This window comes from Terrapene carolina, unplaced genomic scaffold (genome assembly GCF_002925995.2).
Source record: "Terrapene carolina triunguis isolate 2854851 unplaced genomic scaffold, T_m_triunguis-2.0 Scaffold93, whole genome shotgun sequence".
Taxonomy (NCBI): domain Eukaryota; kingdom Metazoa; phylum Chordata; order Testudines; family Emydidae; genus Terrapene; species Terrapene triunguis.
This window is the reverse complement of record NW_020664444.1, coordinates 15,206,026-15,229,623: the sequence shown is the minus strand read 5'-3', so window position 1 is coordinate 15,229,623 and position 23,598 is coordinate 15,206,026. Positions and strand designations below refer to the sequence as shown.

Sequence of the window (23,598 nt, the reverse complement as noted above, 5' to 3'; positions counted from 1 at the left end):
TTGGGGGGGTGGGGAGATCAAAATGCAATTAGGGCTCAGTCTGTTCTGTATAGCAAATGTCTAGGTAGCTGTAAGGAAAACCATGTTTTCCTTAGTGTATTGGAATGCACACATTGATGTCCATGCCCAATGAAGTTGATAGGAGCCCTTCCACTGACCTCACTGGGCACTGGATAAGTTCCAAGTGGAGGAACATGGCTTGTATATGGTGAAATGTATTTTAACATAAAGCTTTTCAGTGTAATAGGTGTGTCTGATATTATCAGCCTTTTGGCTGATAAATGGCCATTGTCTTCTGTTGGCCTTCTGGCTAAGGTCACTTTTAATGTCTGATGCACCTTCTCACAGGGGTGGACTCTAGCTAATAGGTTGTTTCCATCTCCAGCTATGGTGATATGGGGACAGACTGTTAAAGTATGTTGAAAAGCTGTAAACAATTTTAAGCATAGTGAAAAGATCCTTATTCCTCAGATGTTTCAGAGTAAAACATTTAGCACTTATATAGCACAGCAGCAGATTTTCATTGGTTGATCTCAAAGTATTTTACACATGCAGATAAGTATCATCCTTCACTTTGCACTGTCTCATATATTGCAGTTTAAACCTGATTTAGATCAGAAGGAAATCCAAGTGCTTGCAAACATATTTATTTTCTAATGATCTTTTACTAAATGTGTACATTTACATCAAAATGAAACAAAAGAGTCTCTCTCTCTCTCTCTCTTCCCCCCCCCCCCCTCCTTTCCCCCCCTTTCCCCCCCCCCCCGGGAGATTTGTCTTCAAGAATGGGCGTATTTATGAAGGGGAGTTTATAAATGATCAAATAGCAGAGTACCCAGCTTTTCAAGTGGATGCAATGAATACGCAGGATCTGAGTGGCATTCGTACACAAAGTCCCTTTGGCACTGGTGAGCAGTTTGAAGCGATGGTGGGGAAAGTAGATACTTTCTAGTCAGATAGTTCACATTTTATAAAAATTACACATTTATTGTGTGAGACTGTTCTGTGTTCACTGAAGAGTCATACACATTTCCCTACGAAGGTTCATTGATAGATAAATGAGATATTTTAATTACTAATGCAAGGTTTCACAGGAAATTGCAGTTTTAAATCGTAATGTGTTCATAAAAGAATTAAAATTTAATATCATAAATGGCAATTGATTTCCTGTTGGTTTAGTTTCTCTAAGTTCCTTTGCACAAGCCCAGACAGTGGTGACAGGAAAAAGCAAAGCTCTTATGTTATTATTCCTCCTATAAAAGTGCTACTTGGCAGGCTGCTCAGTTCAGAAATAGAAAAGTAAGGCTTGTCTGTACTATATGGTCATTTCAGCAGCACAGCTATGGCGCTGTAGCTATGGCGCTGTAGCTCTGTCATGTAAATGCTTCCTACAGGGCCGGTAGGGGTTTTTCTGTTACTGTAGATAATCCACCTCCTCAACTGTCAGTGAAGCATTCTTCCATTGATTTAGCCGCGCCTACACAAGAGCTTAGCATAGCTATGGCACTTAGTACACTTCATGTACACCAGAATTTTAAGCGTAGACCAGGCCTAAGGCTTTCACTCTGTTCTGGACCTTGCAATGCCTGCCCTAGACAGAGAATGATGTAATGCACATGCATAAGATTAGGGGAGAAAAATCCTGAGGTGTGGCCAAACTGGATAGGGCAAAGGTCAGTGATATGTGTGTGCAAAGGTGATTTAAAGCTCATCTTTGCACTGTCCTGATTTGGCAGCAGCTGTGTACGTATGGATCCCCCTCAGATAAATTTGTATTTTTTGAGTTTATGCCTATATTCTCTCAGTGATATGGGAGTGTAAACAGAGTTGTGTTTTTCATAACATTTTACAGTTCCCTTTTAATAGTTTTCTAAAATATGATTTCCTAACAAAGATTTTTTTTTTTAACAAGGTCAACTTCTTCCACCCACCTTACACCCAGGAAAAGATGTTGTTTAATTACGTATTCCTCTTTACTTCCATGCTTCTTTTTTGTTCCATTTGGAAGACTCTTTAAAATGAGTGAGTTCTCATCCAAGCCACATCCTTAATGCATCTAGACGCACTTGGAAACACTGCAACATGGAAATTTAACAAGACATGATGTTAACATGTTTTGTTGGACTTATGGAAGGTGGATGTGTGTCTTTAATATGTTGAGATAATGTTAAACAGTTAAATTTTACCAACTGGGGGTACTATTCTTCTCTTCTTTAAGTCAATGGAACTTGGAACAAGATAATTGAGGATATTATTTTATCTTTGTACATATTTTATTTTTATTTTATTATCCAAAGATAAATTGTTACTTTTGTTACTTGGTAGAAACCATCAGAATAGTTGATGGCCCAGGAAATACCTCTGTGTTGGGATCAAACATTGAACTAGACATATCTTCATTGCTGAACTTGTTTCCAGAGAAAGACAGACAGGAAGAAATGAAACAGGTAAGAGCCTGCACACTGCTGACGTTTTTCAGTTTTGTTGCTGATATGTTTCACATTATTTACTTTATTTTATTTGTGAGTTCTATACAAGTCTTTGTACTAAGCTATGATCTGAAAGTCTGAAGGCAATAAAAACCAACAGAAGCAAATGGACAGAGCAGTGCCAAAAGGGTGATGTTCTGTGCTGTTGAATGTTCCATAAAAAGCAATTTAAACAGGTCACATTAACTTTACTGAAAAGGCATTCAGTATCCCCCTACAGGACATGGGAGAGGTTAAGTTGGGGCCTTTGTGGTAACATTCCATAATGGTACCAAAGGAGCATGAAACTCCACACGGTCAGCCAAGTTATGTCAGATTGACAAATTTGAAGATTAAATTCTTGTCTAGGGACTGTCTTTTATTCTGTGTTTGTACAGTGGGATCCTGGTCCCTAATTGGGGCTTCTGTAATACATACAAATAACACACAGTCCTTTAGCTGTCCACAAAACTGGTGCAGTTCAGGCAACAGCAGGGCAGGTTTCCCCACAATTCCCTGACAAGGTCTCTTGTCCCTGACCTGTGGGGGCGAGAGGATAGTTCAGGCTCCATGCCTACCTAGTTTGTAGTCTTTATGGTGCAGTTGCCAGAAAGGTTGCCAGATAGTGAGGTAGCAGTGGTAGGTTTTGGGATGTGGATTCTTTTCCACTGGGAAATGGACTAAGAGGATCAAACTCCTTTCTCATAGGACAGCAAAGGACAATCCTACGTTAACAACTTCTGGCAGTACTGTCCCTGGCTGGATTTAGTAAATACATCAGCTGAGGTTACTACTTGTCATGAGATTAAAACTAAGGCATGCCATTTACTGTTTTGTGTAGGTAGAATATGCGGTATTGAGACATATTACAGAACTGAGAAGAATCTACAGTTTTTACAGCAGCTTAGGCTGTGATCAGTCTCTTGACAACACCTTCCTGATGACTAAGCTCCAGTTCTGGAGATTTCTGAAGGATTGCAGGTTTCATCATTACAATGTAACCCTTGCTGATATGGACAGGATACTGAATGGTTTGTATGCCTATAGATTAACCATTATATGCTTCTGATAGTCAGAGTTGGGGACTAGGAGTCTGAGAATTGGGTTCTATACACAACACTGTGACTGACTTGTTAAGTGCCCATGGGCAATTAACCTGTTTTCTGTGAAATGGGCATAAGAAGAATCACTCATGTGCTTTGGGATCCTCAAGCAAAAATAAGCACAAAATAATAACACTCATCAAAAATGTTTTAAAGCATTATTTTAAAAATCATACTTCTGTCTGAATTATATTCCTTATTATTGTTACAAGTAACACTTCAGGTGACTAGAACTGAAAGAGATTAAAGAGGAAAGAATTCTTTTTTTCCCCCCAGTTTGTTTACTTTGTGTGTTCGACACCAATTTGTGTATGGTATGCGTCACTGTTCTCCTGCATAGCCAGTTAGTCGGTCAGCTTCACCTGTTGCTGTTGTGAGTCTTTGTGACAAGTTGCAGAGGCACAACCTGATCCTTGCTACACAAGGGGTTAGCTCTAGCTTTGCTTTCCCTGCCCTATGCTCGTGTGCCATGGGGAGGAGCTCTAAGAAGGGTTCCTGAAAAGGCAGAAATCAATGGGGCTTTGCCTGACCAGGTCCTGAGTGATTTGCTCAAGACTACAGGGGCATTTTGAATTCTCCCCTACCCTCATGACCCAGGTAGGTGATGCCCTGTTGGCTTGCTAACTTGGAAGTAGTCGTACCTCTAGTCTATTCTAGTGAATGTTGGATCAATGTGGGAGATCATAGGAAGATGAGAGAGGCCTATTGGCAGATGTGGTGATAAGCTTTTTGTTATTTGTAGATCAAACTGATTCAGCTAGTATTGCTAATGGAGATTCTTTTCTTCTATCTTCTTGTTTCAGAAGATAAAACAACACCTGAGGAGGTGCATTCTCCATATGAAACTTTGCTGCTAAGAACATTTTTGACTTGCCTTATTCATCTAGCAGTCCATATCTATCACAAAGAGCACAAGTAAGTGCTTTTACTTACTTTTAGTGAGAGTTCCCCGAGTTTCAGTGTTTGACTATTCTATAATTATTAGATGGTAGCCATTCTCGGAATTCTTCCTCTGCCCCCTCTGCTTTTTCTGACCTTTCTTCTGCTCCTTCTTTCTTTCTCCTTCCTCTGCTAATGCCCTGTCCACAGCTCCCTGGGGTGAGTGGTTGGATTCAGATCTCAGGAGAAAGTTCTCTCCTCCTTCTTCTGACTTTTTTTTTACTAGTATTGAATTATTTAGGGAATGTACATGGCATGCATACATCCGTTTCAGTTGAATAGTGGAGTCTGGCTTTGTGATTTGGCTTCAGTCTGTGGCATTGCCATGCAACCCTCCCCTCAAAAAATAAAATAAAAAAAATTTCCCAGCTTACCTTAAAATTCTTACTCCCAAGGGTGGTGGAGCACAGGCTTCATACAGATATAGTATAAGTTCCAGAATGTCATTGACATATGAGTGCCTTTGGCTGGTCAGTAATACTTTATAATCAGGGCCGGCTCCAGGGTTTTGGCCGCCCCAAGCAGCCAAAACCCAAACGCGAAATAAAAAAAGCCGCGATCGCGATCTGCGGCGGCAATTCGGCGGGAGGTCCTTCACTCCCAGGCGGAGTGAGGGACCGTCCGCCGAATTGCCGCCGAACACCTGGAACTGCCGCCCCTGTCCGGAACGGCCGCCCCAAGCACCTGCTTGAGAAGCTGGTGCCTGGAGCCGGTCCTGTTTATAATGGGTAATTTATATAAAATTTGATTTGTATTGTTTTATGTAAAATATAGTAGATAATCTGTTCAGAGGAAGGGAGGAAAAAGAAAATACTGACTTTCAGTTGGGCTTGTGCTCCTAAGATACTTAGTCATTTTTGAAAATCCCATCCGATATGCCTGTAAATTGTATAAAATACATCCATTGCTTTGGGCTTCAGGAAAATAAATAAATCTTCTGGAGCTTCACAGTGTGACAGCATTGCAAATAGGCCCTAGGGATAGAACATAGTTCACTGAAGAATTTATCAAGGAAAAATCCACAGTCTAACTTTTACAGGATAAATAGCCAGTGTTGCACTTGTGAATCAAACAATGATCCATAATACCTGCTGTGCAAAAAAGGAAGATGTAATATAAAACTTTGTTTTATCTATAGAGATAAAGGTCCATATCTGTTTAAGTGTTTCTCAAAAATGATGATGAAGAACATTATTCCCAATGCCTGTCATATACAAGGTAAGTAATGCAACACTTTTCTGTGCTAAGCAGAATCAATTGCTGTTAATAGTTTATTAAACAAGTTTTATTTGAACTTCTGTATTTTCCCACTTCACTTCTACAGGCATTTTATTCTGTGAACAACAACAAACTGTCTGTGCAATTAATTACATTGATAAATGCTGGGAGATATACAGGGCTTACTGTAGACCAAGCACCATACCTCCTTATGAACCCACAATGAAAATGAGACACTTCCTCTGGATGTTGAAAGTAATAATCTTATATACTTTGATTTGTGTGTTTAGGTACTAATTTATTTGTCTAGTTCACAGTGACATTTTTAAACTCTTTTCACTAAGGGCCTACTATTGAAAACACTTAAGAACTTGAGTAACTGTATTCACATAAATTATCCTATTGGCCTCAAAGGTATGGTTCACAAGAATAAAGTTGCTCACATGCTTAACTGTATGGAGGATCCAATTCCAAATTCTTTGATTCCTCTATGCCTTAGACTTATTTTGAGTATTTAATGTTTTTAATCAATTTAAATATTTTCACTAACGCTTTTTTAAAGGTAGATACTAATTGTTACTGATTAAAAATTAATGTCTGCAGAAGTCCAAGGCTGACAGATTCAGAAATAAAATAACATTCAATAAACAATATTTTTAAATGATGTATTTATGTAATTTGAAGTATGGTAAAGCATCGTGGACACAGGATTATTTCCCAAGCCCTGGAATTTAGGGCCTGATCCAAATCACACTGAAGTCTCCCATTGATATCAGTAGATTTTGGATCAGGCCCTTAATGATTAAAAATCAAGCCTGCTTACACCTCTGGAAATCAGCTGCCTGCTTGCAAGACTCCTCTGCATTCCTATGGGGAACACTTACTGATTCACCCCTTCTTTTATGCAGAGTGGAATTAAAAAAAAATAAAACTGGCAGACAGAGAAATGGGTAACTGTTGGGTGTATCTAAGTCAGCAGGATCCAGGGGGATAGTTAATTGATGAACTTTCCTGAACTTTGGGTTTAACATACTATATAAGTGAATACTAGCTCTGTTGAAGTCAATGGCAAAACTCCTATTGACTACAATGAGGTCCTGATTTTATCCTACATAGCATGAATTATTTTGTGAGAGACCAATCCTGCTTCCATTGAAATCAAGGGGAATTTTGACATTGACTTCCAAGGGAGCCAGATCAGGTCCATATTTATAAATATCTCAAGTAACTTTTGACCTTTTTGACATACAGGATTTAAATATGCTAAGCAAACAATTAACTGCTACAAAAATTGTGGAAATACTGGTAAAGGACAATCCTTTTGTACGCGATGGAGATGACAGCAATTTACAGCATGAGGTATGTAAGGAAAAAAGTACATAACAGTTCATGATGCAAATCGTCAGCAGTTAATTGCTACAGGATCAATTACAATTATTTTTAGAAGATGTCAGCAAGTAGAATTGTACCATCATACCTTCCAGAAGAGAAGAAAAATAGTGTTGTTTATACAGAAGAGATGGAGCTGATCATTAAGCGTCCCATCTTGATATTCCTTTGTTCAGCATATATCATCTGGGTTATTTTATCCCACATACTTCTCATTGTTCCATGGTTTGCTCATTATCATGCCCTTCCTATTACTGGACAGTTAACTGCAAATGTGTTCTCTATGCCCTGTGACTGCACACTGGATGTCTGGGATATGTTCGGAGAGTACAACATTGCATAGTTGTGCAGGACTCTTTGCATCACTTATTTTCCATGGGGGAATTGCACAGGAATGCACAGATGGAATGGCTGCACTGGGAGGTCTCTGCACTTCTTGCTACTTAGGAGCCTTTAGGCTGGATCATCAGCGGAGTGGTGAGATCCTCAATCGTGCAGATCTGCTGGCCCAGGAACCCTGAACATGGGGTGTGAAGCAGCAGTGCCTGCACTTCCAGCCTACCAGACTGGAGTAGTGGCTGTGGAGGAATTTTATTGCAGCCTCTCAGCCAGCCTGCAGGTAGAGACTTCCATCCCCTCAATCCCTGTAGAAACCTTTTTGCACTCCAGTGTTGTGCAGGGTGGGTGAATTTTGTCCCTAAGGAATTAGTTTTCACCCAACGGCAGTCTATTGTAATCTACGTTATTGAATTTGTTATAAATACCTGTTTGTGGTGGCTTGGATGGACGTAGTTTGTTTTATTATTAAATAATCCATTACATGCCCGTTACTGTAGACTCTAGGCACAATGCATACAACAAAACACTGTCCATTCCAGACAACAATATAACCATTTCCTTGTCCACCAGATAGAGAAATATCCCTGAGCCTTAATGCCAAGTGTAGCAAAAACTTAGCCAGGAGGATGATGCAATACTATATTATCATTCAGTTGTATGCAATGTGAAATACTGTATATTACCTGCTAATGTCATAATAGCATATAGTAATGTAATAGGACTTTGGTTCTGATCAGTTTTCCACAGAGAAGAAGGGTCATGATCATTATTGATTATTAGGCCCTGATTCAGTAAGCTCTTTAAGCATCGTGCACATGAACAATCCAATTTAAGTCAATGGGACCGCTTATGTGCTTAAAATTAAGCATCTGCTCAAATGCTTTGCTGGATCAGATGCTTAGTCCTCAAAGAGGAGATTCTACAGAGATGAAGTAATTATTATTATTATTATTATTATTTTACTCTAGTTGGTTTTTCTTGAATTCTTTGAAGCTCTCCTTGATTGCGCCCTGTTATATGTTACCAATGATATGATTAAGCAGCAAGTAGATCTTGTAAATCAAGAAGGAAATGGTTATAGAACTGAAGATTACACAGAAGGGGCACGGCATATTATGCAGCACCCAGAATACTCCTCATTTCAGGTACTATTGATGTAGCACTTCATAAGCTATGTTATAATTTAATATTTATATTACAGTACCCATCTAGAGCCGAGGTCTCATTAATGGACCAAATAGTTCTGGGTTCCATGCAAACATGTATGAATTAGATCCCTCTGTTCCATGCAAACATATAGTCCTTGCCCCAAGGAGATTACAGTTCAAGAAAATAAGTGACACACAAAGGCTGGGAGGAAAGGGATCCAAGCAAATGTATACAATTTTTATATACACTTACACTTTTTTCCTGATACTTTATATATATGCAGAATTTATGTGCAGCCCATCTGCCCCTTAAGCCACTATTAATTGGCTGATTTCCTATAAGTATTTTGGCAGAGGAAAGTGGCCTTTCAGATCAGTTCAGAGAGGGCGTAATTGGCAGCATGGAAAAAGGCACAGATATTTGTATGGGAAGCTCACAAATGGGTGGACATTGTTGGAGAGTGAAGCTCACATAAGAGACAAGTGCCTATCTTCTGTAAAGTGCAGCTCTGTTCTAAAAAGTGACCCTGTAAAAATGGCATTGTAGATATTGCTTCTCGGCCTTTTGGCTGAGGGGTGAAAACATTATCTATTTTCAATGAGTCTCAGTGTTTCACAGACAGCTAGATAGTTTTTTAAAAAAACAGTTAAAGATTCTACAGATCAAATGATGCTTTCAGTGATACCTGTGCAAAAACACTGTCAGCAGTGGAGATGGCCTGGGGTAGCTGGGCATAATTTGGTTTATAGAATTTGGTAGAGGGCATAATTTGGTCTGTAGAATCTTTTATTACTAGTAATGATGCATAATACGGAAGGAACCCAGCTTGATTCTCAGATCTTAGGCTGAATTTGCAATGCTGTCAGTTAGAAAAAAAAAAATCTCTTTACTTGCAAAGTGAGCAACTTCTACCTGGAAATTAGTGGGAGACAATGAATATGGAATCCACAATAACATTTTTAGAGAGTGTTGTGAAAAATTACTTCACTAGAATAGGGTTCCACCATAGGTGCCGGAACTACGGGTGCTGGGGGGGCTGCCGCACCCCCTGGTTTGAAGTGGATTCCATTATATACAGGGTTTACAGTTTGGTTCAGTGGCTCTCAGCACCCCCACTATACAAATTGTTCCAGCACCCCTGGGTTTCACTGTATGTAATACCCAAACCCAATAGCTACATTAGATGCACAGAATGTTTATTGCTTCCATTAGCCATTTTGATGCTTTGTTGGCATAGCTATTTCTAGCTTCAGAGGGTGTAAACCATTTGCTAATGTAATTGCATGCTTGAGTTTGATTTCTAACATGATAAAGTTACAATACCATTTTCAAAACTGTACTGGATTATGCTGAAAACACCATCTCTTTTGTGTTTATTTTGTATTAGTCCATTCATAGCAGAAGTATGACCAGTGCTGAGGTAAGCCATGAACCCTCTGAGACAAATCACTACTACATTACTACAAGGTCTTCAAGCAAGCTAGCACAGTCACCTGATAATAGAATAAAGAAACCTGAGGTCGGTAAAACAGGTGCTCTTAAAAGGACCATCATTTTTGCTTTTTCAGGCAGGGGGCAGACAGGCTTGACTCTTTTTTTTTTTTTTTTTTTTAACTTGTATGTAGTTTGGGATCTAAAACACATTTGAAGAAAATCTGGCCCCATTGACGTCAAAGTGAGTTTGCCCTTTACTTTAATGGGGCCAGGATTTCATCTGTTGTTAATAGAATAGAATCTATGTGTGTGCCTGCATGCATGTGTAGATCTAAAATAGATATATTTTGTTTAACAAATGTAAATGTTTGCTTCCATTACTACCTCCAAAGACCTGTGTTTAGAATACTGTCTCCTCTAGGGCAGCTGATGACATAATTAATAACTAAAGCAGGAAGAAAGCATTGAAGAGTTAAATTATAGATAAACCTTCATGGGGCACAGAAGTTATAGCTGGGACTAGTGGGCACTGGGGAGCCAAGCTTTAGATTTAGTTGCACGCAGGGAGCTGGGAACTGGTCAAAGAGACTTGGAGGCATCAAGTAAGATCACCCCAATTTTAATTTGTTGGTATTTCTGATAGCACATATTACATTTTCAATGTTTAATTTCTGAAAATGGGACCTTCTTACTCACCACATCTGTTTCCTGTGTATATTTTGGGTCTCAGCTGCTTATTTAATGATTAAAAAATAAGCTTTTACTATTCTTTCCTCCTGTTAACACTACAGAGTTAATAAAGGTGCACAAGCAGGACTATATTCATTCTCTCAAAGAAGGAATTCCAAAACTACTTTCCAAAATGGCAGAGTCAAATTCTGCCCACAGAAAACCTCTGCAACTCTGTTTTTACTGCACAAAACTGTGTCTCCAATGTGGTTGCACTGCTGTAACTGGGGGCAGAATTTGGCTTGCAGAATTTTTATTACTGTTGATGTAAAGATGTATGAATGAGTTTTAGTAATAATAATACCCCTCCCCCCACATATTATGAGGTGGGAAAATTTCCACTTGACTCTCGGATCCTAGGATATGTTTGGCATTTAGTAAGCAGCTCTGGCATTTAGTGAGCAGACTAAACTTCATAGAGGCTCACTGAGAGACAATAGACGTGGAACTCCTCATTGCCATTGTACAGTTGCTTGTTAGAGGGGAGGACAATAATGTAAGGCTGCAAGACAAAAGCTGCATAATATGAAATTTGGAAGATCATAGTTTCTCTGTCACTTTATTTTTCTTCACATCCTCCATTAATCTCTCTCTTTCTTTAGCTGCACTTGTAAAGAGTTTCTGAAGACAGCAGTTTCTCCTACTAAGTAATATAATCAGTAGAGGAGATTCATTTTTTACTTCAGCAGGACAGGACAACTAATGGTATCAAACAGTTACCTCAGAAGGACACGTGTAAGGACAGGACCTCTATTTTCAACAAGGCTCTAAGGAACATGGCAGCCATCTTCTGTGAGCCTGTTGTTCAAGAAGATCCAGCTAAAAAGCCTATTAAAAAGCTACTGTAGATGGCTGCTTTGGTAGGTAGCATGGTCTAGTGCACTGAGGATAGAGCTGGAAATCAGGTACTTCTGTGGTCTAGTCATAGCTCTGCCACTGTTTTACTGTGTGGCCTTGGACAAGTCACTTAAGCCCTGATCTGGTAATTGGCTCAGCACAGACACATCCCTGCAATTTAAGCGGGACTCCTATGGCCACTGGGGTGTGCCCACATGGAGCCAATTTCAGGATTGGGGCCTTAATCCCCTGTCTGTTTCCCCCTCTGTAAAACAGGTATAATCATATTTCCTTGTAAGATATTACAGGGATATTGTTAGGTTTGATTAGCTAATATTTGTACAAGACTTTGAAAATGTAAAACACTACATGTATACTTCCAAGTATTATTAAATATTGACTACAGCAGGCAAGATTGCAGAATTGGCAGTACTGAGGGCTTCCTGTGCCTTAATGTAGTAGCTGCTGCTATTCCAAAATGCTTTGTGGATGGAAACATGTGCAAGAAAAATGTAGAAATTCAAAGATTATATTTGTGATTTCTGTTTTCATTCCAACACAAGCTTAAATCCAAGGACTCTGCAGTAGAATACAGAACTTCCAGACAGACTTTTAAATCCACTGAAAAAGAGAGAGGTGAGTACTACAGAATAGCTGTTAGCATCTATTACCGGTAGTGGGGGAAAGAGAATATGCATCTCACAAGACCCCCCTGCCCCCAAGTTAATTAAAAATGTATCTTAGACTTTGTATAGTGGGGTGTATTTTATTATGGAGTGAAGGCTGCATTCAGTTTTACATTTAAAGCAGGGTTTAAATCCTTTAATCTAACATTTAATTTCACACATTTGTACCATTTCAATCAGGAGGACAAGCTTGAATTTCCAAGCTCCTTTTCACACTACATACAGTTATGGTTTTAGAATCCTATCCCTCCTTATTGAACCTTTCAGAAGTGGTGTACTAAGTCTTCATTTATTCACTCTAATTTAAGGTTTTGTGTGCCAGTAATACATTTTAACGTTTTTAGAAGATCTTTCTATAAGTTTATAATATATAACTAAACTATTGTATGTAAAGTAAATACGGTTTTTAAAATGTTTAAGAAACTTCATTTAAAATTAAATTTAAAATGCAGAGCCCCCCGGACCGGTGGTCAGGACCCGGGCAGTTGAGCGCCACTGAAAATCAGCTCATGTGCCGCCTATCCCTGGTCTAATGTTTCTTTCAGATTCCTTAGAGTCTGTCTGAACAACCTCAGGCTGCTCGTTCCCCACACTAGCTAATCCTGCACCAACTCAGTGTGCCTTTGTCTAGACAAAATGACCACACTTACTATTTTCATCTTCACCCTAGAAGCCATTGTAGAACATGCTTCCACCATAGGCTTCCGGGCACCAAAGGAAGGAGCTGGAACAGGTGAGAGGGAGGCTTGCTGTGGGCAGCACGGGGCGGGCAGGTGCTGGTGGATGGCTAGGGAAGTTTCCCCAGGTCTACTGCTGGTCAATGGCTTGTCTGGAGAGTTGATCTAGGGAGAGAGACCACCTAAGGGAACAGGGCGTGGAACCAGGTACAGCTAGGTGCCAGGGCAAATGTACAGTGTGTGCAAGGAGGAGGAGGCAAGTGAAGGTGGGGCTGAGGAGCATCTCTGTGCTGCAGGGAAACACTAACATTTCCCTGCCTTCTCCACCTGAGGGACTTGGAGTGGAATCTCATGGAGTCCTGATGTCGTGAGCCAGGCACGGTGGGTGACAGTGGGCACTCCTCCTGCAGAACTAGCAGGTCCCTGCCTCCTCACGCACCAGCCAGTCCATGAACGAGGTAGTGCTTGTGGGCTGCAGCTTGAGCTGTCTGAGGAGCCTGAGAATTGTTAGCTTCTGGAGGTTAAAATGCCCCTCCACTGCTTGCTATGGTTCACAGCCTGGGGCATTTCCACCCCTGCCCCACCTCACTCCAGCAAGCCAGTAGAGATCATCTCTGGTGCCTGGAGGTGCTGCTCTTCCCCCTTAGCCCCGCCAGCACTCTTGAATTCCCCCCCACTCCTGATTTTTCGTACCCAGCACACTTTTACCATTTTTTTCTAGCAAAACACTAAAAATCCAGGAAATAGGCAGTTAATGGCACCGTTAACGTCTAGACCAGGCTAGACATATCTTAACCAGCTAGCTGAACTGATACGTTCCCCCACCCATTCACTTGCAACAAATAGCCACCTGTACTGCACACGACCTCTGAATCATGCTTGCATGCACGCCCTTAACTCAAGACTTCAGCATTTTTAAAGTATTGATCAAATATATTAATCTGGTTGGGGTCAGAGTTAAGATTTTCAGTGTGACTGAGGGATGGATGTGTGCATCGTGCGTGGTTGTCTGAAGGGCAAGAGAACATATTATGGAGATGACAAGTCCAAGTGCATGTGTTTGAGTCTGTTTGATGATGGGGTGGTAAGCTCTATGAAGAAAGGGCTGGTCTGAATGGTAACATTGGCTTACCTGGTGGTTTCCTTGACTTTTAGGGATTGTGTTGGTAGGAAATTCACTAGAGCAACGTTAACTTTGCATGAATTTTGTCTGTGTAGAAATTTTTACAGTACTTTTTGTTTCCATCAAAAAACACACAGATCCCTAATATAAACAGGACATAGAATCATAGAATCATAGAATATCAGGATTGAAAGGGACCTCAGGAGGTCATCTAGTCCAACCCCCTGCTCAAAGCAGGACCAATTCCCAACTAAATCATCCCAGCCAGGGCTTTGTCAAGCCGGGCCTTAAAAACCTCCAAGGAAGGAGATTCCACCACCTCCCTAGGTAACGCATTCCAGTGCTCCACCACCCTCCTAGTGAAATAGTGTTTCCTAATATCCAGCCTAGACCCCCCCCACCCCACTGCAACTTGAGACCATTGCTCCTTGTTCTGTCATCTGCCACCACTGAGAACAGCCGAGCTCCATCCTCTTTGGAACCCCCCTTCAGGTAGTTGAAAGCAGCTATCAAATCCCACCTCATTCTTCTCTTCTGGAGACTAAACAATCCCAGTTCTCTCAGCCTCTCCTCATAAGTCATGTGCTCCAGCCCCCTAATCATTTTTGTTGCCCTCCGCTGGACTCTTTCCAATTTTTCCACATCCTTCTTGTAGTGTGGGGCCCAAAACTGGACACAGTACTCCAGATGAGGCCTCACCAATGTCGAATAAAGGGGAACGATCACGTTCCTCGATCTGCTGGCAATGCCCCTACTTATACAGCCCAAAATGCCGTTAGCCTTCTTGGCAACAAGAGCACACTGTTGACTCGTATCCAGCTTCTCGTCCACTGTGACCCCTAGGTCCTTGTCTGCAGATCTGCTACCTAGCCATTCGGTCCCTAGTCTGTAGCAGTGCATGGGATTCTTCTGTCCTAAGTGCAGGACTCTGCACTTGTCCTTGTTGAACCTCATCAGGTTTTTTTTTGGCCCAATCCTCTAATTTGTCTAGGGCCCTCTGTATCTGATCCCTACCCTCCAGTGTATCTACCACGCCTCCCAGTTTAGTGTCATCTGCAAACTTGCTGAGAGTGCAGTCCACACCATCCTCCAGATCATTAATAAAGTTATTAAACAAAACCGGCCCCAGGACCGACCCTTGGGGCACTCCGCTTGAAACCGGCTGCCAACTAGACATGGAGCCATTGATCACTACCCGTTGAGCCCGACGATCTAGCCAGCTTTCTATCCACCTTACAGTCCATTCATCCAGCCCATACTTCTTTAACTTGGCGGCAAGAATACTGTGGGAGACCGTATCAAAAGCTTTGCTAAAGTCAAGGAATAACACATCCACTGCTTTCCCCTCATCCACAGAGCCAGTTATCTCATCATAGAAGGCAATTAGGTTAGTCAGGCACGACTTCCCCTTGGTGAATCCATGTGGACTGTTCCTGATCACTTTCCTCTCCTCTAAGTGTTTCATAATTGATTCCTTGAGAACCTGCTCCATGATTTTTCCAGGGACTGAGGTGAGGCTGACTGGCCTGTAGTTCCCGGATCCTCCTTCTTCCCTTTTTTAAAGGTGGATGGTCATCGAGTCCAGCCCCTTGCCTTCACTAGCAGGACCAAGTACTGATTTTGCCCCAGATTCCTAAGTGGCCCCCTCAAGGATTGAACTCACAACCCTGGGTTTAGTAGGCCAATGCTCAAACCACTGAGCTATCCCCTCCCAAATATTTGGACTATGTTCTATAGTCAACATCAATGCAATCAGCACATCTGAGATGGTGCCACATGGAAGATGCCAAATTGAGGATGGTTCCTCCTGTACTTTACCTAGACTTTTCAGGGGTATTTGGAGAACTTCTCTCCCCATCCTCCATCATGGAGTAGCACTGTTCAGGAGGGGCCTGACTCTGCACCCACTGACTTGAGTGATGCAAGTTGAGACATTACGTCAGCTCTTGCTAATTTGCCCAACAGCATTTTTAGATTAGGTCAGGCATTAGGAAACAGTTTCTAATTATAAGGATAGTTAAGCACTGGAACATATCACCCAGGGAGGCTGTAGACTCCCCACCATTGTAGGTAAAAAAGTCTAGTAGTGGGGTCAGAAGACAAGGGGCATCGCCCTCTCAGGATTTTTGCAATTTGAATTTCTTATGTGTTCTTACACCAATAAAAACTGCTTCTTAGAGTCCTCCGAATACGTGTATTTGCCCATTTGAAACCTGGCCATTAATCCATCACAGATGGCAGCACAGGCTCTACTATGTACAATGTTTCAGTAGGGAGGGAGTTTGTTTTAATTTGTGTTGGTTACACTGAGGAGTGAAGTATTTTGCTTTAGATTGTTGGCCATGGGCAGTTGCAGAGGTAACTGGGCCACTCCCTCATCTAATCCAGGAATTGAAAACCCCTTTTATGAGTATAATCTTTTACTAATAAATCTTCAGAGGAGTGTTGGCATGCCCAAACAAATACAGGAAATGAGATTTAGCAACTGACATGGTGTTCAAGGCCAGTGTGTAGTTAAAATCCATTCAAATACTAAGTACACATAATTTCATACATATAAATGGAATTTATGCAATTCAAGGGACACAGTCAACTTTAAAATCAAAATTTCACTTGCCTGAGTCTCCTTGCCAACTTTTTTAGTTTTACTATCACATTTTCCTATTTTTGAGAACTTGCTTCCTGTTGCTTTATGCAAGACCCAGGCAAACAGGGAAAACTGATTAGAGAGGGGGAAAAACAGAACTGACTGACGCATGCATGAAGTAAACAGCCTGAGAGAGAGAACTTTTTTGTCTAATCCCTTTTAGTTATGGTATCTTAAAATTGTTATTGTAATAATAGTAGAAAAGATAGGTCATACCCCAAATCACAGAAATGTGATTTTTGAGTTGACAGCGTTCCTGTAAAATCGTATCTCAAGGTGGACTTACTAAGTTTTAAGGAAGGGAGACCGATGGGTTAAAAACATTTAATTTAAAAGCAATGTGAATTCTCTTACATGGGTTGCAAATAAGTTAGATTATTGAAACTGAAGGCATTTTGCAAATTTGGATGCAAATTCGCAACTGCCCCCAGGTTTATCCTGGGTACAACTGATAGGAGAAAGCCAAAGTTAAAACTCACTGCTCCTCAGTGCTGTTTTAAGATGTGTTGGCTGGCTATGGATCTCAAGGGACCATCTAACAAGCCAAGGATAGCCAGAGAGTAGCATGTCCATTTGCCCTTTCTGTTTGTCCTTGACAAACCCGTATGCTGGCTGTTTCAAAACAGACTGACATAGAAGTTAGCTGTACCTGCTTTTTTGTGGTGTGCTTGCATTGTCCCTAGCACAGTTGGGTTCAGGTCCGTGACTGGAGCTTCTAGAAACAATAACCATAATAACGATCATATTGGTTTCCACTTTCTTTGTCTGGGTGGAGTGGGGCAAAGGCAGAGGAGTGGACCAGAGAATCTGGCCCTTATTATTTTACCATTTGCAGGTCACCTTTAATTACAGTGTGGCTGTTAATGAGTCTGCTTTTTGTAATTTTCTTTTCATAGTTTTCTGAGCCCTATTCTTGAAAGACCCATATGGTGTGCTATGATTTAATCAGCTATAGTTTGAACTTCCCAAGATGTGTTAATGATCATTGCTGCACCAGGGCAACTGAAAAAGCAAAGTGTTTTTCATTGGGGCGCGTTGAGGATTTGTTTAAAAAAATCTTAGTATCATTAGGATCTAAACAAGATATAGTGCATAATAATTATGCATGAAATAAAATATTCCCTATAGTTTAAATATCTAGTTTTTGGATAATATTGCAATGTCTTGACAGAAAATTGGCTGGCTAGTTGCAGTGAAGTTCCTTGTTTCAGTTGGCAAATTAACTACACGTTTTTTTAAAAGAGGGTTGTGGGGAGGTTGGGATGGAAACAATAATTCTTTCCAGGTAGGAGTTATTTAATCATTGAGATAAATAAATATGTCACCTGACTTTTTAAAAATATTGATTAAAAGCTTCAACCTCATTTGAAAATTTGTGCATGTACAATTATGAATGAAAATTTATAATTAATTTAATTATAAACACTGGGGGGGGAGAAGGAGAGGGTTATATAACTTATTTCAATGTCCCTATAAATTGGGTAACTTATATGAATTTTACAAATTGATATACGCAAAGAACAAAATATTTTAATTGTTTTGTTACAAATTCTTCCCAAATATGATTTTTTTTCTATTCTCTTTTGCTCTTAAACAAAAAAGAGCAAAATTTTCAAAAATGGCTAGTGGTTGTGGGTGCTGCAGTCTTTGGGTGCCCAACTCTAAGACATCCTAAGGCAGGCTGATTTTCAAGAGTGCTCAGCACACATCTCCTGAAAAGCATGTCTTTTTAAAATGTCTGAAGTTGGGCACCCAAATCACTAATCCCTTTTGGAAAATGAAGGCCAAAAGCTTATTTATATTATGAGATATTCTTACTTTGTAATAAATGCATTAATCTCAGCCTTTCTATCCTCCACCTTGTATTAATGCAAATTTTCCTTGCAGGCCAGTATTTCTAGTCTTATTGACCTCAATTCTGCAAATACATATGCAGCTATTGACACATGCAGAAGGTTAAAACACATTCATAAATGCCGGATCAAGGTCATGAACTATAGAGTATTTTTGAGAAGATTCTATCCTTCTATGCCCCTTAAATGTTCAAGGTGTTTGGATCCAGGAATTTTGTTCAGAGCAATCTCTGTAAAATACACTCTCTCCCATGTCAAGACATGTCCAGATATTTTCGCAATTAATTAGGAATTTGCAAGTGATCATAAGATGAGTATTCTGGCAACTGAGGTACCTCCAAATAAGTACTATACCAATTTAGGATTTAATACGTTATGCTTCTATAGTGCCTTTCATCAGATGATCTCTATGTGCTTTTCTTAACATTAAATTAAGCTTCAGAACATCCTATGAGGTATTATCTCCATTTTACAGATAGAGAAACTTGGATACAGAGAAGTTAAGTGACTTGCCTGAGGTCACACAGAAAGTCTCTGGCAGAGCCATGATCTTCCCAAATCTTCTGAATCCTAAACCTGTGCTTTAAACTACAAGACTATACTGAGGGGAGTTTACAGCAACTGTTAGTGCTGCAAATAGCTGGTGGATACACTATAAGCAAAAGATATTCACGGATAAACTCTCTCACTTGCTCCTAGAAGTTATTTACAGACTGCAACTTCTAACAAAAACTTATGCACTGCAGTCATATTTTACCTACATGCTTATTCTAATTGCGTATTGAACACTATTGAGTGGCTAATTAAGAGTCTTCGAGGGACTATGGCTGTTTGTTGGTTTAATTTCGTTTTGGAATGCGTGCTTGCATAAATGCCATAGAAGAAAAAGTCTAGAGGCCAAAAACATCCCTAATATTAAAGTATTTTACATTCTGTGAAGTTGCTCCCTTAGGGTTTCAATTCATCTCAACTAGTTGAAAATCCAAGTTAGAAATCCCCTCAGTGCCTAGCAGAAATATGACCCTTTCCTTGTCCAGGCACGCAGAGAAGTGATGAATCAGACTTTCCCAAGAAAATGCTGCAAGTCTCCTTTTCCTAATGGGTGTTGCAGGCTGAATAACTGAGGTTTTCCATCAGTGGTCACAAAGTATAACCCTCTTTAACAGCACATATTTTTTTATGTCAAAGAAAGCGAGAGGCATGGTCTGGATCTGATCGAGGTTATCTAGTGCTATCTTGGACAGCACATAAAAAAACCCTACAGGTTTTTAAAGAGCACTTTGCTTCTCTCCATCCCCCTATTTCAATGTGACTATTGACACAGTGCCAGAGGGTTTCAATTTGCTTGCAGTAATCCCAGTCTATTCTCTACTGTTCACTAAGGAGCATTGAGACACACAGTGCACATTGAAAAATATCTGTGAAGACTGCCAGACACTACTTCCTACTACTGACCTCCTGGAATGAGTAGTAATAAGGCCTTTTGTAAGCGCACATCTGGATACTCTGCAAGTTTGTTCCAATACTACAGATAAATGTCCTCAAAAGTGTTTCCTGAGTTTGAGACTGCCTTCTGTACCACTCTGTTGTCAGTTCAGCTTTTGAGCATCACACAGCTGAAGCTTGTGTTCATGAATTATATTGTAAGGTTCATGATTAATGATAAAATAGCATAGTAAAATATACTTTTCAAGCTAAAAAAAAGGTTTTTTTTCACTTTCCCTTCTCAATCCCAGCCACTTGAGATGAAAACAGAAGTGTAAAACCAGCCCACTTGTTTTCTGAGGGAAATTAGCTTTTCTCCAGTGCAAAATTCTATGCAAACTCCAGCATTAGCTGGACTGATAGGTGGCAGTTTATATTTACCTAATACAGAGACATAAAAGGTTCTTAAAGTGTTTATTAGTACTTATTAGTATGTGTGATGCTTCTCGGGGAACCCAGGGCAGAGTGTCATCTTGTTACCAGCTGCCTCCAGTGTGAGGGAATCTTGCCTGTACTAGCTGGGTGTTAGCTCCCTAAGGACATGTCTACACTTACCTCCGGAGCGATCGATCCAGCTGGGGTTGATTTATCGCGTCTAGTGAAGATGTGATCAATCGACCGCCGAGCGCTCTCCCGTAAACTCCAGTACTCCACCAGAGAGAGAAGCATAGGTGGACTCAATGGGGGAGTGTCAGCAGTCGACCTACCACAGTGAAGACACCGCGTAAGTAGATCTAAGTACGTCGACTTCAGCTACATTATTCACATAGCTGAAGTTGTGTAACTTAGATCGATTCTCTCTCCTCCCCTCCCTCCCTCCCCCCAAGCGTAGACCAGGCCTAAGACAACCAGTCTGTCAGCCACTCAAGCCGTCTTCTGTGGACTACACCAGCCCTTTCTTTGCCTTGCAGATTGACAACAGATGCACCCCAGTCCCTGAGTCCCTTCATTGTGTCCTCCTGTGGTATCCAGCCCCTAAACGATCACTGGATACCCACAGAAATCCCAGATCCTCTGTTCCCAAAGGAGCAGTGTTCCACAGTTTACTAGTTTTACCCAAGATCACCGTTCCTGTATTACACAAAGCACTTGTATTCAATTATAAAACAAAAGGGAATTGATTTAAAAAAAGTAGAGATTCAAATAAAAATCAATGTGAGAGATGGGAACAAATGGTTACATATAAAGCATAATACAATTTTTAGAGACTAAACTTAACTCACATGGCATTCCTCTATCTCCTACAAGATAACCTACCCCAACTTCTTTCCCCAGCATTTTCAAGCAGTTTGGTTGAAATCCCTTCTCACAAGATGAAGTGTGCTGGCAGCTTGTCCTCACAGATTGAAGGAATGCCAGGCTGTCTTTGTGCACCCTTCCCTCCCCCCAAATATACCAGAACAGACCTTTGATGTGCATCTCCAAATAGAGTCCCCCCACCTCCCTCTGCTGTTTACCTCTTCCTCTTAATTTCTCTCTCAAGTCTCAGCTAGCTCTTCATTAGCATTTAACGTAGATTGTTAACAGACTCCTATTGTACAATACACAATAGTCCACCATGGAGATAAATGTCTCCCACCGTCCATCTGGAGAAGTTTGTCTGAAGACATGCTGCCTTTGAGTGATCTGCTTTTAACTACAGATCTAGAGAACATTTTTAGTATATACACAACTCCTCACATCTTTTCCATACATACATCTTGCAATAGTTATGATGACCACTGTGACACAGGCTTCCATTAAAGACCTTGCGTTGACAGGCTTTTGGTGAATCCAGGGGATCTCTGTACCCCTTTGTATCCCAGTGCCCTCTGCCAGTTGGCAGCACAGGTTCTTGGGTCACAGTATGTAATTTTATTTTCTTCCCTTGCAGTTCCAAATGTCACATTCTCCTCAAACACAGTGTACCAGCTGTCTGCTGATGACAAAGATGAAATGTTAGTTCAGTCTTTGACAGATTTGGATGCAGAACAAGGCCAAGTGCTCAGCAACCCCATGAAAGAATTTGCAGGTAAAGTAGTTTTGAAGATCTGTACCAATGAAAAAAAATGTAATTGAATAGCTCCTAATCCTTTAGGTGGTTGTCACAAGAGGGCAGTAAAAGAACATCCAACACAATAGAGTGAGTTTCACTGTTAAAAAAAAAAAAATGAAATGAGATGTTTAAGATTCTCTTTCCATGTTTCTTTCCACAATTAAAAAATCCCAGTTTTTATTTTAAAGAGTAGTACTCTAAACTTACATAAAACGTTTCCATTCTCACTGAAGGTACATATTGTTATTTACAGGTGTAGGATTGTTCTGTCGTCATTGGCTAGAGAAAGAAAATTCATATAACAAACCAGAGGGCATTTGTGGTGGTTCTCAGGGTACCCAGGACCGAGAGTCACCCCCTGCCTCTAGCAAAAGGGTGTCTGTCTTGTGGTAGCTGGCTGTCAGCTCCCTGACACCACCAGCCCCTCACGCACTCTCCTCTGGGCTAACTTCACCTTGCAGGTTAAAAATAAGTGCACCTTAATCCTTGAGTCCCTTTGAATTGTTACCCCTGTATTATCCAGCCCGACACTGGCTACCCACAGAAATTACAGATCCTCTGCACCCAAAGGTGCAGTGTTGTACCCTAGTTCACCAATTTTACCTTAAGCCACTCCTCCTGTAAACTACATAGCACTTGTGAGCACGTATAATAAAATAGAAGGCGGCTTATTTGAGAGAGAATAAATATTTAACTAGAAACAAGAGTGTGGGGAATACAAGTGTTTACAATACAAAAGAATCATAAAACGCGAGCCTGGGTCTACACGTATCGATAGTTACTTTTCCTAGCTGATAAAGTAGATTTCCCCCCAAAAATTCAGTCTTCTGCAGAGGTGGCTGATTTCACAGGAACCAGGACCCAAACGTTCATGAAAACAGCCTTGCTCCCCAGGGGTTTCTTCAGTGTTAGAGAGGGAAAAGTACTCTAGATCCATGTTATACTGAAAACAGCCTTTTGTTTCTATTCAAGGTCTGGGCCAAGCTCTGTCTGTTGTAATGTTCCTTTATCACCTCCAACAGGTTTTGATTGTTTGGTTGTGTTGCTAATGATTTTCCATTGATAGTTGTAGGAGGGAGCAAGGGTAGTGAATTGAGCCTTTCATTACCTCACCAGCTGATTAAGGAAGAGTGACAACTCCCTCTTGCTTGAATGCACCATCACTGAGGGCAAGTCTACACTTAAAACACTGCATCAGCTCAGCTGTGCCGCTGTAGTGCTTAAGGGTATGTCTACACTGGAAACTTCAAAGCGCTGCCGCGGGAATGCTCCCACGGCAGCGCTTTGAAGTGCGAGTGTGGTCGCGCATGAGTGCTGGGAGAGAGCTCTCCCAGCACTCCTGGTAATCCACCTCCATGAGGGGGATTAGCTCCAAGCACTCAAAGCCCGTCTACACTAGCAGTTTAAAGCGCTCAGACCTGCAGATTTTTCACCCCCCTGAGCCAGAAAATTAGAGCACTATAAAATGTAAGTGTAGACAAGCCCTT

General features: G+C 40.9%; 1 protein-coding gene across 1 annotated transcript in view; it reads left to right on the top strand.

Moving 5' to 3' along the window:
• The window catches only part of LOC112112514 (radial spoke head 10 homolog B2-like), a 42,065-nt gene that overhangs the window by 11,381 nt on the left and 7,086 nt on the right, over positions 1 to 23,598 (top strand). The window contains exons 9-20 of the mRNA XM_026650791.2: positions 766 to 908; positions 2,326 to 2,447; positions 3,310 to 3,499; positions 4,375 to 4,486; positions 5,649 to 5,728; positions 5,835 to 5,983; positions 6,980 to 7,087; positions 8,425 to 8,601; positions 9,993 to 10,124; positions 12,169 to 12,241; positions 12,962 to 13,024; positions 21,950 to 22,087. Of these exons, the coding sequence (XP_026506576.1) occupies positions 766 to 908; positions 2,326 to 2,447; positions 3,310 to 3,499; positions 4,375 to 4,486; positions 5,649 to 5,728; positions 5,835 to 5,983; positions 6,980 to 7,087; positions 8,425 to 8,601; positions 9,993 to 10,124; positions 12,169 to 12,241; positions 12,962 to 13,024; positions 21,950 to 22,087 (1,487 nt within the window). The remainder of the gene's footprint in view (positions 1 to 765; positions 909 to 2,325; positions 2,448 to 3,309; positions 3,500 to 4,374; positions 4,487 to 5,648; positions 5,729 to 5,834; positions 5,984 to 6,979; positions 7,088 to 8,424; positions 8,602 to 9,992; positions 10,125 to 12,168; positions 12,242 to 12,961; positions 13,025 to 21,949; positions 22,088 to 23,598) is intronic.